Here is a 16,712-nt window from a genome sequence, read left to right on the forward strand (position 1 = left end):
TAATCAGCCATTATTGGGAATAGAGGTCCCTTGGTCTTGTACACTTTATATGAGCCAGCACAGGGGAAGGCCAGGGCCAAGCAGTGGGAGTGGGTGGGTAGGGGAGCAGGGGTGGGGGTGGGGTATAGGGAACTTTCGGGATAGCATTTGAAATGTAAATAAAGAAAATAATAATAAATAAATTAAAAAAAAAGAATTCAGAGTCTAGCTGACAGATAATGGGGCTGGCTAAGAGCATGCAGCGCCCTTGCATAGGACTGGAGTTCCATGTGCAGCTATATCCTCTCCCCATCTGCAGCCACAGCCACAGTCAGGTGCATGAGTTCAGAAGCAGCTCTAAGAATCTCCCTGTTTCTCATGAAGCCTGACATCACTGAGAACTGCAGGAACATGCACCGACACCGGCCTTCTAAGTTTGTTTTTGCTTCAGAAATAATTTTCTCTCACATGCTTACATGACCAAATTATTTCACTTTAAACAAAGATTTTTTTAAAATTATGTTTTTAAATTATGAATAACGGAGAAACAGGTAGACATAAACAACACAGACGTAGACCTTGGGAAGTTCTTAGTAATCTTTAAGATTGTAAAATATAAAGGGTTGACATCTTCTGTCTTAGGTCTCAACTGAGGTGACCTTTGGCTGTTTCTTTATCAAAAACCCCTCGGCCATTCATTGCCTCTCTTTGCCCCTCGCCTGTCTTCTCTGAACATCTCTGCTAACATGGAGGTCATGGATCCCCCCAGCCCCTGTGCCAGCTCTGAGAGACTCACCCAGGCTGAGCCTTTCCAATGGCAGGTGCTACTCCCCGTCTTACCTTGTGAACTGGATGTCTGGGAACAGCTTGTCCTTGTCCTCAGTGTCTGGGTCACCTCCTTCACATTCCTAGTTGAGCCATCCTTCCTCAGAGTCCTCTGACTCACCACCTTGAGCTTCTTTTGAACTCCATGTCCAGGTGAGGCCGCTCCTGCTGAGACAGACTCACGCGTGGTTGAAATGGAGGTTCATGGAACACCCCTTCCTTCCTTCACAGGCTCCCCATCCCAACCCCCCACTTCCAGATGGCTGTACCTCACTTTTGCTGTTTCTCTTATGTGCACCATGCTTCCTCTCCCCCCTCCCCCCCCAGATCACCATAAGTTCCCAACCCCAGGGAGCTCTTATAAGAATTAACCCGGTAGCTGGGCAGTGCTGGTGCACAGGTTTAAGCCCAGCACTTGGGAGGCAGAGGCAGGCAAATTTCTGTGAGTTTTGATTTCTTGAGGCCAGCCTGGTTTACAGAGCTAGTTCCAGGACAGCCAAGGCCACACAAAAAAAAATAAAACCAAACCAAAACCAAACCAACCAACCAACCAACCAACCAACCAAAGATTTAACCAAATAAATAAATACGGAGGGATTTAGAGTTGGGGCAGAACATACAATCTGATTCCTGCTTCTGAGACTCATGAACCATGAGGCACAGGCTTGGGATTCTTCAGGGAGTGAGGAAGGGCCTTCCATGTAGCACCCATGTGCAGACAGGCAACACCCGAAGGCCACCGGGCACCTCTTGTGGGTGAAGTGTACCCAAGCACCGCAGGGATAGACCTATGCCTGCCGTGAAGGCAGCTTCTGGGCATATCACTGGAGGGTGGTCGAGGCCCAGAGGCTCTGCAGTGGACAGGACTGTGGCCTTCCTGCCGTGGACAGGACTGGTGGATGAGTGGCCTTCACTGAGGAGGGGAGGACTTTGGAAGCCGCGTCCCCCAGGACAGCCACATCCATTGGCATGGGAACACCTCTCCGAAACTTTTCTGGGGGCTTTCCCCCTGAACTGCCTCTCAGGGGTAGGACCCAGGCTTTTCGGCACCTTATCTCAAAGTAGCAAAGTTTATTTACTCTCCCTTTAGTTAGGAAGGATGGTTGCCACCCTAGTGTATATAAATACAGAGGAAACCTCACACTCTCCACCCTGCACTTGGACTGTATAACCTGCCATCAGAACAGGATTCCAGCATGATCCAGTTCACCATTTACTCAGTGGCAAAACAGGTCTGGTGAAATTTAAAGCCAGTTTGTTGTGCTGACCAGAACTCCTGTGTGCCTGCCTACCCAGTGAGTTCAGAACAAATTCCAGCAGATCTACAGCCTTTGCCAGAGCCTCCTCCAGCATCCCCCTTGCCAGAGCCTCCTCCAGCATCCCCCTTGCCAGAGCCTCCTCCAGCATCCCCTTACCTGTCATTTCATCTTGAGGGGGCTTTTTTTTCTGCCGTCTTCTTTTGGAATATGACCAGAGGAAACTTTTTCTTTTTCTTTTTCTTGCTAAGAAGAAAAGAAAACAAAGTCTTTTATAATCACATAGAATGGTCAGTCTTTTTTATTTAAAGAATTCAATTACATTTTTGTTCGTTAATTGTGTGTGCACTTGCATGTGTGTGTGCATGCATGTGTGTGTGTATGCATGTGTGTATATGTGTGTGTCTTAACCCTGAGTCGTCTCTCTGACCTCAACCCTAACCTTTTAAAACGATCAGCTGGGAAGGAAGGACAGATCAGAGGTTGAACTAAAAGGAGCAGGCTTCAAGGACAAGTGTTAAAATGAGAATTCTTTGAATCAGTTCTTGGGAAATTAAGCTAGGGGACAGATAATGGTAGAGCCTAAGGATGACTTTTGGACATGAGAAACCAAGAATTTGTGAAGGGAAAACAAGAAGCAGACGTGAGGAGATAAAGACGTGAGCAACTGGAGTATTGGATCAGTTGCCTGCTATCCTGGATGCCTTGAAAGCATCCAGGACCATGGCAAGATCTGAGGTGGGAGAAAACGAACTTGGAAGGCTTCCAGGAAGCAACGGGGAAACCAATGGATGACAGTATCAGAAAGGTCATAGTGTTTTTATCATTATTATCATTATCATAATTATTACATTTATTGGTATGTGGAGGTTGGGCATATGTTCCACGGTACACATGCAGAGGCCAAGAGACAACTTGTGAATTGGTTCTGTTCTTCCACCATATGGGTTTCAGGGATCAAATTCAGGTCACCAGGCTTGGTGGCAGGGACCTGGAACCAATGAGTCATTTTTCCAGACCAATAACACATTTTAATTAAATGGTGACATCTCAGAGTAGAAGATGGGAGAGAGCCAAAGGTGAGGTGGGAATAGGTAGTCAGGTGGACATCCAAGCTGCTTGCCACCATGAGGTTTAAGTGACAGATGACAAATGTTGCCTGCCTATGACTTACCAAGAAGCAGTGTCCTCCTGGCGGAGGCTAGTGTACCAGTCACACCAAGCAGTTGTGGATGGGAGTTCAGTGAATTTGAGCAATGCTTGGTTCAATATGTCTAAGTGCCTTCTTGTTACCTATAATTTTTGTAAAGCCTTTGAGGAAAGCGGAGTGAGAAGAAAACGAGGAGAGCCCATGTGATTGCAGAAACACAATGGATGCTTGCATCATGGATGCTAGGATGCGCTACAGCTAGAAGAATAGGAAGCATCACATGGGAAAGGATGCCTGTACCTTTCTTGTTTTCAGGTGTGCAGGGTACTTCATGGGCCATTTCTAGGTCATTTGATGCTGGAGAATCATCTTTTACCACTAGCAAAAGAAACAGAATTCACATCAGAGTTGAGAATGGACTGAAGAGAAAACCAGGAAAGGGGATAACATTTGAAATGTAAATAAAGAAAATATCTAATTTTTAAAAAAAGTTACTGGTAGCTGAAGGAGGAAGGAAAAAACCACAGGTTGCAGGGAGAAGAGTGAATGGCCCAAAGCAGTGGTTCTCAACCTGTGGGTTTCGATTTCTTTAGCAAACCTCTATCTCCCAAACTATTTACGTTGTGATGCATAACAGCAGCAAAATTGCAGTAACAAAAATAATGTTATGGTTGGGGGTCACCACAACATAAGGAACTGCATTAAAGTGTAGTAGCATTAGGAAGGCTGAGAACCACTGGCCTAAAGGCTCAGGAGAGGTGAAAGTACCAAGGGCAGGCGCAGAAGCTGGAGTGTCCAGGTTCAGGAAGAAGGCGCTCTAGCATCTGGGCCTCCCTGGCCACTGGCAGCGCTCGTGATTTCCTCAGGGAGGGTTGTGTATGGGTGGATGCATAGAAAGGAACAGATCAACAAAAGACGGCAATTTGGGGTTCTAATGGACCGGGAGCAAGCCTCTAGGTAGGACAGAGGTTGGATCTGTTTCTTGCCTGGTGTGGTTTTTCCTTCCTGAATGTAGCCAGGGAGAGGCACAGCTCGGGGAGAAGGACTGGGCTGCTCATCCAGGATCTCACTGATGGGCTGTGAGGTTGCTCTGGGGTCGCAGACTCTCGGTGCTGAAGATGGATGACGTGGTAGCGATGACTGGGGTCCGGGCGGTGGCAGCAGTGTCTGAAGGGAGCACCCTTCTGCTGGGTTGGCTTCCAGCAGGGTCAGTGGGGGGCTGTTTCTCTCTTCATAGGTAAAACCAACTGGAATCAGCAAAGGACCACATGTCAGGACCCCGAAGACTCAGAAGTTATCTGGCACACAGGACTGCCTAGTGCATCTTTCCGCACAGGACCAGAGGGAGAGTTATTGATGTCCTCCAGGTGCACAGAACAGGTTCATCACCACACGCATCCATTTGTGGCCCCTTCTGACTTTGATTTATTCAGGCACTCAGTGCTATTTAGTCCCCAATCCATCACCAAAAATGGGTTGACCACATAGAAACCTACTACTGTAGAAGGCCCCTAAAATATATACATATATAAATGGAATTTAAATGGAGTTGCCATATAATGAGGGAGACAATGCCCTGGTAAGCTACCGTACGCTACCAAGTACCAGGAATGGAAAACACTCCATCTTTTGGAGTTATTGGCCAAAGGAATCCCAGAGGTTCCTCCTACCCCTAAACATTACAGGCCAATGCTATTGATTACCCTCCACAACCTTCTGGTACGACCCTATTGCTGAGGGGGGAACAGGCATGAAGTAATCAAGCTGTTGCTCAATTAGAAGCTTCATCCCTACTGACTAGCATTCATAGTGTTGAAAGGTTCTATGGACACTACCAGAGGTGAAGTTATTATCAATGTCACCCAGCTAGGCATGCTGCGGGCTATAACAGTGACCTGCTTACTCGATATACTTGCTGATGCAATGCTGGCACAAGTGTTACGGGGGTGAGCAATCACCTTTTGATTGGATGTGAGGACTGTTTTATGAAATGGGACCCACACTCCACATTGTTAATGTGGTCAACAGCACATGATTACATAGGTCGTGGGCTCTAGAGTAAAACCTATTACAGTTAAACTAAATGAATATAGCAACAAAATGACTTCTAGTGATGTTTTGCTATACCCATCGTGATGGCTCTTCTTGGTTGTCTTCTTGACTACATCTGGAATTTACAAGACTCAAGTGGCTGGGCTCACCTGTGAGAGAGTTTCCTTAATTAACTCATTTGAGGTAGGAAGACCTACCCTAACTCCAGATCTTTTGAGGTAGGAAGATCCAACTTTAATCTGGGCCACCCCTTCTGTTGGCACCATATATAAAGTTCCACTTCTAACAAAGAAGCTATTTGCAATGAATAGTTGACAGGAAAGGAAAAGGCTGTTTTCTCCAATGGAGTGAAGCTGGGTGTATCAATCACACTCCGGGGTAGGCCCACGCTCAGGAACAGTTAGCCAACATAGAACAGACTCCATGTTTCTTGTTTGTCTGTTTTATTTGTGTGTACTTGTGTTTCTTGTTTGTGGGGTTTGGTTAGATTTGGGTATTTTAAAGAGAGAAAGACTATGAAGTGGGATGGGTAGTGGGAAAGATCTGAGAGAAGGTGAGGGAGGGAGAGGATATGACCAATATATGGAAGATCTTTTGAAAAATAACTGCAAAATAAAATGAATGAAAGAGAGTTAAGCAAAAGTGGGTTTTAACACATAAAATGGGTATTTGTTTAATCCAGATTTAATTTTCTCTAATTTTGATTTCATGGAACTTAGTCAATTATGTGACAGCTATAATTTTAACATAGGTCTCTAGTATTTTTATAATTATTTTAGAACATATTTGTGTTTATCATTTTCTTAAATAATTAAACATATCTCCCTGGGTCAAATGAATCAAAACCTCCCTACCAGGTTCTGTTGGGACCTTGGTCTTCTGGTTTCTGCTCACCTCTGAAGTTCCACTGCACCCTATGATCTGGCTGCCTCTCTCTGAGCACCCTAGGATCCTCCTCCTCACCCCAACATCAGGCCCTTGGCTTCCCACACACTGACCCCTTGAATAGGTTGTGATTGGTTTCTATTAAGATTGTTCCTCACCATTTATTTCAGAAGTAAAGATACCTTGGCCCACCAACAGGAACCGTCATAAGTACCAACAAAGGCTCAGAACAAAACCACAGAACTGCACAGCCAGAGTGATGCTTAAGTCCTGCCAGGGCTCAGATGAACTTAGCGTATCCTTAGTCTGTGTTCTCCTGCCCCTGCTGCTAGGCCTAGAGGTAAAGGCTTCCCTCAGCTGCTCTCTTATCCTAAAGAATCCTTTCTCCCCTGGAGATGATCCTTTTGAGAGTGACACATCAATGTCACCAATGTCACAGTGCAATGTGACTGGTGTCTCTTATTTCACTATTCTCAGGTAAACTGACTGTCTGCTGGGTCCATGTTCTCCAGTCTCGAGTGGCAGTCCAACCCTCAGCCCTGTGGCTGCCCCTCTTTGTGTTCCTTTATCTATCCAGTTCTGTCGTCTAGAGGCCGAATGTCTCCTCCAAGCTTAGGTTCCCAGGTGACACTACAGGGAGAGGGATGATGTGAAGAGCTGGGGCCAAGAGGAGGTGTTAGGTCATTGGGAGCACCTCTAGAGGAGATTGTGGGGTCCAAGTCTCTCCTTTCTCCATTTTCAGAACACACGGGGGGAACAATTTTACTTTGTCACACATCTTGCGGTGATACAGTCTTGCCACAGGCGCAAACTGTACCACAGGTCAGAGCCCCCTAACTTTTTCTCATTGTAAGTTCATTATCATAGGCATTTGTGACAGAGATAGAAATCTGACAAGTGACTGTGGAGTTACCTATGAACTTCCCCTTCCTGCTCTGTAAGGAGCAATGACGTCACAGGTGGTTTTAAGGTCATGTGAAATGATCATATAAAATGTGTGGGACACCCACAGTCACAAAAAGATAGACGTTGAATCCATTTCACCTCTCTCTTCTCCCTCCTCCTCCTCCTCCTCCTCCTCCTCTTTCTCTCCTCTTCCTCCTCCTCTCTTTCTCTCTCTCTCCCCTCCCCTACTCCCATCTTTCTTTCATAGCAAGTTCTGACATTTACGTGTTCCCTGGAGATGGTCCAGTACTTCATATTTTCAAGATGGGTGTGTGTGATGGTCCACTTCTGTCACACCAGCACTTGGAAAGAAGGCTGAGCCAGAAGGATTACGTTTTAGGCCATTCTGGGCTACATCATGAGACTCTGTCACACACCTGCACTAACATTTATTGAATAGTTGCAACAAAACACCTGTGCCCTATAGAAATTCGAATCATGGTCAGAGTCAGCCAGGATGACGCTTCCAGCAGCTTTTGTGAGCAAGTGTGGTCTATGTCTTTACACAGGGAAAGCAGGCATTGGGATGCACAATCTACACTGGAAACAAACCCAGGCTTTTACTATAGCACCACTGCACATGTAACAAGGATTGGAGAAACCACATTACCGTTTCTGAAGCTTCTGAAAATTGCCATCAGGCTGGGGTATTCCCGTAGGTTGATCTGGCTGAACAATGTCTGCAGCACTGACGGGTGGAAAGTCCGCTCCAGGCTGGTGAGAATATTGTGCACCACTTTGGACAGAGGGACCAGATTTCGACAGGCTTCCAGAGATTCCTTCAAAGAGTGGAGCAGAGGATTAGTCTGAATGAGTATTCATTGAGGGGAGTGCTCGACATTTGTGGTTTTCTATATTGTAAGAAAGCTACTTTGAGGGGATGCTGAGGATGGCTAAGTGGGTGCAGGTGTTGGCCATCAAGCCTGATGATCTGAGTTTGATCCCCCGAGGATCTGTAGGGTGGAAGGAGAGCACAGATTCTACAAGGTGCCCTTCAGCCTCCACCTGCACACCACGGCACATGCGTGCCTCACTCCCAAATAAATAAATTACAGTACTTTAAAAAATATAAAAGTCAAGCTTGGTGACACATGCCTTTAATTCCAGCATTCAGGAGACAGGCAGTCAGATGGCTAATGTTTTCTAGTTGAGGGCATCCTGATCTACAAAGTGAGTTCCAGGACAGCCAGGGCTGCACAGAGAATTCTTGTCTCAAACAGAACAGAACAAACCCCCCAAATTTAAGAAATCTTCTTCTTCTTCTTCTTCTTCTTTTTTTTTAAAGATTTATTTATTTATTATATGTAAGTACACGGTAGCTGTCTTCAGACACTCCAGAAGAGGGCGTCAGATCTTGTTACAGATGGTTGTGAGCCACCATGTGGTTGATGGGATTTGAACTCCGGACCTTTGGAAGAGCAGTCGGGTGCTCTTACCCACTGAGCCATCTCACCAGCCCAGAAATCTTCTTTTTTAAATAAGAAGAATTTTAGAATAAAACATAGAGTTAAATCTTCAGGACAGAAGACATTGAAAGCGAGAACTGGCTGCAGAATTCTTCCAGAGTCTGATAGGCCTGGTTAGCTGGTCCTTGGGCGCCCACCACTAGATGGACCCAGTGATGGGACAGGTGATACCCTCCCCAGGTGGGGCCCTGCCCAGGTGGGACCCTGCCCTAGTAGAGGAGGAGGACATCCATCCCTGAAAAGAAAGTCAGTAAATAGCCAGTTGCAACTGAGAACAGTGTCCTAAAGGAAAGCAGAGTTTTTGGAAGGGAAACGTGAGTCTCAGTGAGTGAGTGGGTACCCTCACCGGGCAGTGCATTGTGGGCTGTGATCTGATGGAGCTGGAGCTGTGTCAGACTTGGAAAAGGCTGCTGCAATTTTCTTTGTAGAGGAATTTTAATCCAGCAACACGGCTGTTCTGCCAAGTGATCATCACATCCAAAGACCTTCTAGGTCTGTGTGATCTGGCTGGAATACAGACACACCTCTAATCCCAGGAGTCAGAGGCAAGCAGATCTCCGAGTTGAAGGCCAGCTTGGGACAGAGCAAGTTGCTTGTAAAGAAAAGCTTAGGTCCAGGCTTGGCAGTACTTGCTTTTAATCCTAGCACTCAGGAGACAGAGTCATACAGGTCTCTGTTCAGTCAGTGCAGTGAGTGCAGTGCAGTGGAGCTGAGTCAGGGAGTTGGGGTCAGTGCAGTGAGTGCAGTGCAGTGAATATAGTGCAATGGAGCTGAGTCAGGGAGTTGGGAGTCAGTGCAGTGCAGTGAGTATAGTGCTGTGAGTATAGTGCAGTGGAGCTGAGTCAGGGAGGTAGGAGTCAGTGCAGTGAGTACAATGCAGTGGAGCTGAGTCAGGGAGTTGGGAGTCAGTGCAGTGAGTGCAGTGCAGTGAGTGCAGTGCAGTGGAGCTGAGTCAGGGAGTTGGGAGTCAGTACAGTGAGTGCAGTGCAGTGGAGCTGAGTCAGGGAGTTGGGGTCAGTGCAGTGAGTGCAGTGCAGACTATTAATCTAAGAACTCCAAGAGCTTCCAGCCACCAGAAGCTAAACAGAGGCAAGAAACAGATCCATCTTTGAACTTACAGCACCTACAATGTACCCTATCACTAATACATCCTCAAGACACCCTTTCTCCCAACTGTCCTTTCCTGCAATAATGATCATAGTCAAGTTGGGCCTCCCATGTTCTAGAAGCCTTGATGGGTTGTGGTCAGAGATCTTAATACTGGAACTTAATGAGGACTGGGCAGCTTTGTGGAGGGTCCACAGGCCTCACCTTGTACATTCTCTCAGTGATGAAGGAATTGTCCCGGAGCGCTTCGAAGAAGGGGAATGGCTTGTTGATGGCATAGGCAATGTCCACCTTCATGTATATGAAATGCTGGAGAAGAGCCTTTTCCAAGGCCTTGGTCAGAGTGAACATCCTATAAAAAGAGGCAGGCTGAGGAGACAGGCAAAAGCTCTCAGGAGCATGGGGAGTGGCTCTCTGCATAAAATGGATTCTCAAATGTAGACACCCTAGTTTTCAAGCATCCCTTGGCCGTCTACAGAGCCCAGTCTTGCTAAAAGATCCATTGGTAGAGGAAATAAAGGCAGTGCCCAGCAACCACAGAGGCTGAGAGGGACAGACAATAGCATACAACCATCCTGAAAAGGATTTTAAAACATAAAGTGGTTTTTTTTTTGTTTTGTTTTTTTTTTGTTTGTTTGTTTGTTTGTTTTTGAGACAGGGTTTCTCTGTGTAGCCCTGGCTGTCCTGGAACTCACTCTGTAGACCAGGCTGGCCTCAAACTCAGAAATCCACCANTGTTTGTTTTTGAGACAGGGTTTCTCTGTGTAGCCCTGGCTGTCCTGGAACTCACTCTGTAGACCAGGCTGGCCTCAAACTCAGAAATCCACCAGCCTCTGCCTCCCAAGTGCTGGGATTAAAGGCGTGCGCCACCATGCCTGGCTATAAAGTGGGTTTTTAAAAACATCTCTTCTTCACTGAATATGACCTATGTCCAGCCTTTGTTCCAAGGATTTCATAGGTAGTAACTTACTGTAGTTCACAAAGCATTGCAAGGTGGTCACTGTCATCACAACTATCTAACTGTGGTGAACTCTAATGCAGACAGGGGTGGGATAAGTGACCCTCATGCTAGATTAAACAATCTGGAGGGGGCTGAGTACTAATCGAATCTTGACATTCTAGATGTTGGTTTACAGTTGAGAAAGTGCTTGGCCACAGCCCAGTGTATGTATAGAGTTGACTATACATGGGCTGGCTTAGAACAGATCACCTGCAGTGTAGCAGAGCACTATCTCATACCAACGCTCACGAGAAAGGGACCACCCAACACGTGGAGCTAGAAACCTGGTAATATTTAGACACTGAAAAATCACTCACAACACTTTGACGCAAGCAGACAACACATAAATAAAATCAGGAAGGATATGAAAAATAGGATTGGTCGAAGTCAACGCTTGGTTTTATGACCTCATTTCATTCTTCAGGATGGACCTGTGTCTTCTTATGGAATGTTTCTAAAAATCGACTACTTCCAGATCACGAGAAAATAACCGGCGAGTTATAACAGATAGAAGACTTCCAGGTGACAAACTGTTGTAAGAAGGCAGGCCCTAGTAAACCTTGCGATCACAGAGGGGGTGCTTTTGTTGTTGATTGGCAGTAGTGGGGATGAGTCCAGGACCTGTGCATCTTAGGCAAGTGCCCTATCGCTGAGCTGCATCCCAGCAGGCAACAAAGTTCTGTTTGTTTGTTTGCTAGTCTTAAACACAAAGAAGGCAAGGGTCCCCCTTTCCTCTTTTTTAAAACAGAATATTAAATATTAAAGAGTATTTCCAGGAATTTAATCACAGCATCGCATTAAGCAGACTTGCTTCTTCTTTCTCAATCTCTTAAACTTAGCAAAAAAAAAAAATTGAGGAGAAAACAAAAAGAAGATGATTTCACAGTAGGACTGTAGAGCAGGGAGATGTGCCACGGACCGTCCGATCCTGAGGGAATCCTGGCAGACAGGGGACAGGTGGGAAGGAAAGCTGTTGAGGCTACAAGTGGGGGAGGGGAGGCAGCCTGACCATGTGCTCTGGGCTGTGCTTAGGATGGTGTGCTATAGAGCAGCACTCGGACCTACGCTGCTGTGGGAACTTTGCCATTTGCCACCTGCCACAGTTTCCGAAGATGGAAGTCAGATCTACAGAGGTTAAGTACCTCTGCCCAAGGAAACCAATCAACAGTAGAGTGTGTCTGACTCTGATATTTTGTTTTTCCACTGTGCAAGATATGGTATCTTAAGGCTGAGGAAATGGTGCAAGCCTTTAATGCCAGCACTGGAGGCAAAGGCAGGCGGATCTCTGCCAGTTGGAGGCCATCCTGGTATATATAGTAAGTTCCAGGATACTCATGGCTACACTGTGAAATTCTGTCCTGAAGAGGGGAAAAAAAGATACTGTGTCTCAGCTGCCTGCCTGCAGGTTTCTATTATGTTAAGGGGCCTTACAAGTAAATTAGGGAAAGACAAACACCCATTAGGAAAGACAAAGCCCCCAAACAATCAACAACGTGGGCATCTTATACAATGAATGCATAATTAAGCTGGAAAAAGTCAGCCAAGTGGGAAGGACTTGACAGTGCATAGTAATATCAAAGTGACCAGGAGACAAAACAATAGCCACAGTCCCTGATAGGGTAGAAATGAAAGGCATTTCAAGTGTTCTGTGGCTCACCTGGAATCAGGGTCACCAGCTGTAAAAATTACATTTCCCTTGAATTTTCATGCGCAGTAATGTATTTCAGTGAAAAGACCATGGACTAAAACCAAAACAAAGCAAACATACAAAACCATCCACGCTAGAGAGAAGTAAGGGCACTCCTCACTTTCTCTTTCCCAATAACTTCATAATTATGCAAGTGTTGGAAGATGATGATGGCACCGCCCACCGTGGGCACTTGCAAGGTCCAACCTCGGGAATAGGCTCTGATCACTGTCCCCAAAGTATGTTTCAGAAAGAGTTGTGTGTATAAGTTCTCACTTCCCTCCCCTGCCCTCCCTTCCTCTTATCCACCTCCACTCCAGGGTCCGAGGCAGAGTCGGAGCCATACTCGAGTCTCTGGAAAAGATTACTTAGCCAAGAGAGAACCTGGGGACTCTAGGATACAGCAGATAAAAGCTGACCCCAAGAACCAGGAATCTAGCTGCAGAGCCCAAGATCAGAACGCACCTGGATGCCTGGCTGCCACCGGGTCTCCCGGGTTCTTCCAGGTCACTGCCAGGATTAGTTAAGGGGTTCCTGAATCCTTCCTGGAAAAGCCTGACAGCCCAGTCTGGCTGGACCCGAAGTTATGCTGCCTTGGAAGCACCGCGGGGAGTCAGGCTTCAAGAAAAGAAAAACGAAAGTGATCTCAGAACACAGAGCAGGAAGCCAGCTGCAGGCGCGCCAATACCGCCCTCCACCCCTCCAGCCCTGCCTTTTGCGGCTCCGGGCATGGTTAGCATTATGGGTTTCAGCGGCACTGCTGGGAATCCAGAGTGACAGGCAGGGAGGCAAAGGATCAACACTGGAGAACATGGGAAGGGGGTGTCCACTGTCCCCTTCCTAACCTGGGGCTCTAGTCCCCCAGTGGCCTCATTGTAACCTTTTGGAGGAATGAAGTGTTCTCAAACTGGATTGGGGTGGAGGTTACCCTGAATAAATTTGCTATAAATTATTAAATGAACAACAACAACAATAACAACCAGAGCTGGCATCTTTGAAATGTCTAGACTTTGTCAGGATCACTACGTGAGAAAATTGAAATAAAACAAAAGGCATCCAAGTGACTCTCAAATGAGCTTGAGTTAGGGTCTCTGAGAAGTGTCCAACTGAGAAGAGTTCTGTGTAACCCGGTCTAATATTTCCCGAGTGTATTTGATCCACGAGACACCCCCCCACTCCCCACCCCCAGGACACACACGAGGCCTCTGGGGCTTTAGATCTGAACCAAGGCTAGCCCACACAGGACAGAGCTTCTCTGTACTTCCTATGGAGATACCAACAGTAGAATTTGCAGTCAAGTACAGTCAGAGCTTGGCCCAGAGTCTCCCAGGGATGGGGACTGACTGAGTGTGTGTGTGTGTGTGTGTGTGTGTGTGTGTGTGTGTGAGTCTGCACAAGAATCACAAACATGCTTATGTGTCAGAAAATTACCCCACCCCAGAGAAGCCCTTAAAGCAAGAAAAGCTATTACATCAGACAGATATGAATAAGGGCAAATATTTTATTCGGAGTCACACATAGTAGGAATACAGTAATGATGGTAAAACCTCACCTGGTAATTCACACCAAGTGAGAGCCCATTAGAATTATACATCTAACATGGCTTTATAGATATGTAAGATGCATTCTAAAGTGATGATTTTGGTGAACTTTACCAAATATAATCATGCCACAGTGATCACACAGGCCAAGTTCTCTGCGCCCCTAAAATCCCCTTGTTCTTGGCAGAAAACCCCCTCCCAGATTCCAGCCCCAGAGAACCACAGATCATCGGTTACATAGCTAAGTTTGACTGGCGCAGAAATGCCATATAAACGAAGACATAAAATGTACTTTTTTTTGGTGTATGGCTTGGTTTGCATCCCTGCACTCTTGGGACCTATTGCTGCAGGTCACTAATTTGTTCCTCTTTAGCAGAGGTCTGAGCCTGGAGCCCTGGACAGGCCCTTGTCCCTAGCCACCTTGTCTCTGATTCTGTTTTGCCTGTTATTTCCAGGCTTCTGTTTGTTGCTTTTGTTTTATTTGCATCTTCGCTCCTGTTTCTTTACCTTTCCACTTCAGGCTGGTTTTCTAACTTACAGAATGAGAATGAGCGTTCCGGATAAGTGCAACAGTTGTGCAGAATAAACGTAAGGCAGGCACCCATTCTTCAAAAAAAAAAAAAAAAACCGGTACTATCCCCAACTGGCTATAGCCTCAGCTTCCGAATTCTGCGAGATGCTCTTGTTCTCAAGACCATTGTGAAATTGCTGAAGCCCCGCGTTGCCTCGCTGTCACACCTTAGCAAGCGGCTCTGCCTGGATTCTCTGCACTTGCTTTTGGTTGGTTGGAGGAGTGTGGGCGGGGTTTGGGGCGGTCTCTTACTCTAGCTACCTTCAGAAGCATCAAACACTTTATGAAGCCACACGTTCTGGCTTTTCCTACTCTGCTGCTCAATTATCAGGTCCCAGCTTCTCTGGTTCTGACTCGCTAGGGTGCCAGGACAGTTATAGGTCTGAGAGACTGCAGACAATCTGACTCTTCCTGGTCTTTCCAGGCACCGCCCCGTTTAGGGTTAAGGGACCACTTCCTTCCTATCCTAACCAGCCAGCTGGCCTTGGACAGCTCTGAGCCCTTAGCTGAAACAGACCCTTCCACCTTCTTTCCTTGGAGGGCAGCAGGCATCCCAGGTTTCTGGGGACTTGGGCTGTCTTTGCTCCTCCCCTCTGGGGCAGAGACTGGGGGTGGAGGGCAGTGCGTTAGTGCAGTGTTGTCATAGCTGAGCAATTTCACTTTCCCTTTTCTCCTCTTTGGAGGCCCCTGAAGGAGTTCTCTCTGGGCTTCTCAGAGACTCAGAGGGGGTTTGGTCTACCCTGAGCCCAGTTCAGGGTCCCTTGGAGTCTGTGTAGGGGATGGCAGGAGGCAACAATGGACTCAGCAGCAGGTAAGTCCCATTCTCTCTTGTCCCTTGTCTCTGCTAAGATCTGCGTTTAAATGTGTGACTAGGGCGGCCCAGGCTGGCTCCAAGGCCAATAGATATTTGGGAGAGTGAGCTCATAAGTAAATGAAGAACTGCGAGGCAGCCTTCACTGCAGTAGGCTAGCTGTCAGGGAGTTCTATGGTCGCCCCGACTCCTCACCCTGCTTGCTTCATTTCCTTGCTTCTGTCCCAGTGCTTGTCTGGTGCTGTGTGGACTTCCTGTGAGCTCCTGTAGGAGTGGCTGGTTCATTGTGACTTCTGACCTCTCTTCTGTTTCTAACGCTCACTCTGAAGGACAGCTCTGTCCAAGAAAGATCATTTAGAGTAAGTTCAAACCTGATCCTGTCCATTGCTGATCTCCCCTGTCTTGTGGTTGAAGACAGCTCTGGCCTGAGCCCACAAGTCCTACTTAGATCAGGTCCGGGGAGTTTCCTAGCTCAGAGGGAGGAAGTGAAAGATGAGCAGGTGGGGAGTGGGTGATGCTCTTAACCCTTTCCGTTCCTGCTTGTTACTGAGCTGGTTAGAAATGGATGCAAATTCTCTCTCTCTCTCTCTCTCTCTCTCTCTCTCTCTCTCTCNCACACACACACACACACACACACACACACACGATAGGAGAGATGGCCCAGGTTTAAGGACTCATATTGCCCTAGTAGTGGGCATGGGTTGGGTTCCCAGCACCTATCCTATGGCTTTCAACTGCCTCTCAAGCCAACTTCAGATCAGACACCCTCTTCTGCCTTCCATGGGCACTGCACTTACATGCAAATAACATACTGAGAGAGACTCATTCATGCGTAATTCAAAATAAAAATAGAAAAGATGAGTCGAAGGTGTGTGACGCCCCCAACAGGGACTCAGTCAGGGCTACTTCTGCTCTTGCAGATGTCCTAAGAAAGGCACCATTTCTCCCGTGACATTTGGTCAAGTCCACTAGTGATACCAACAGTGAGCTGTGTCTTTTGGGAGTAAATAGGGTAAATCACTGGCTCAGTGCCTTTTCAGATGAGCCGGTTGAGGTATCTGTATCTGATACCTCAACAGTATTGCAGTTTCTGTCTTTGAAGACATTTTTGTTGTGGTTATCAGTTCGACAGGTGTAGGGATGGCTGCATTAATCTTTGTTACCCTTTCACTGTCTGTGGAATTCATAGCTTGTGCCTGTCTTACCTTTGCTAGCCTGAGTAGAGATTTAATAACGTATTGATCTTTCCAAAGGATGTGAGCATAATGCTCACTTCTTTTAATTCTATGGACTTCTACTTTAATTTCATTGAATCTTTGTTTTCAATGGGATGAAATCGCACCTCATAAGATGGTTCACTTATGCCTCTCTTACCTTCGGACATATTCAAAGCTGTATATTTCCCCTTAGCCACTGCTTTTGCTGTGTGTGTCTCAG

The 16,712-nt window shown here is 46.7% G+C and overlaps 2 protein-coding genes across 6 annotated transcripts in view; one reads left to right on the forward strand and one right to left on the reverse strand.

Annotated features, from left to right (window-relative positions):
• Positions 1 to 12,965, reverse strand: part of Sp110 (SP110 nuclear body protein) — a 22,524-nt gene extending 9,559 nt beyond the window's left edge. For 2 of the 3 annotated variants that reach the window (XM_029539007.1, XM_029539009.1), the window contains exons 1-7: positions 12,818 to 12,965; positions 9,870 to 10,017; positions 7,703 to 7,871; positions 4,197 to 4,457; positions 3,511 to 3,588; positions 2,220 to 2,306; positions 820 to 972 (exon numbers count right to left, since the gene is read on the reverse strand). In XM_029539007.1, the coding sequence (XP_029394867.1) occupies positions 820 to 972; positions 2,220 to 2,306; positions 3,511 to 3,588; positions 4,197 to 4,457; positions 7,703 to 7,871; positions 9,870 to 10,016 (895 nt within the window). In that variant the 5' untranslated portion in view covers position 10,017; positions 12,818 to 12,965. The remainder of the gene's footprint in view (positions 1 to 819; positions 973 to 2,219; positions 2,307 to 3,510; positions 3,589 to 4,196; positions 4,458 to 7,702; positions 7,872 to 9,869; positions 10,018 to 12,817) is intronic. The other variant, XM_021198544.2, reaches the window with a different exon arrangement.
• A 1,991-nt stretch (positions 12,966 to 14,956) lies between these two features.
• The window catches only part of LOC110321913 (nuclear body protein SP140-like protein), a 41,288-nt gene continuing 39,532 nt past the window's right edge, over positions 14,957 to 16,712 (forward strand). For all 3 annotated transcript variants that reach the window (XM_029539369.1, XM_029539370.1, XM_029539371.1), the window contains exon 1: positions 14,957 to 15,275. In XM_029539369.1, the coding sequence (XP_029395229.1) occupies positions 15,244 to 15,275 (32 nt within the window). In that variant the 5' untranslated portion in view covers positions 14,957 to 15,243. The remainder of the gene's footprint in view (positions 15,276 to 16,712) is intronic.

The sequence above is a fragment of the Mus pahari genome, chromosome 5 (genome assembly GCF_900095145.1).
Source record: "Mus pahari chromosome 5, PAHARI_EIJ_v1.1, whole genome shotgun sequence".
NCBI classification, from domain to species: Eukaryota; Metazoa; Chordata; class Mammalia; order Rodentia; family Muridae; genus Mus; species Mus pahari.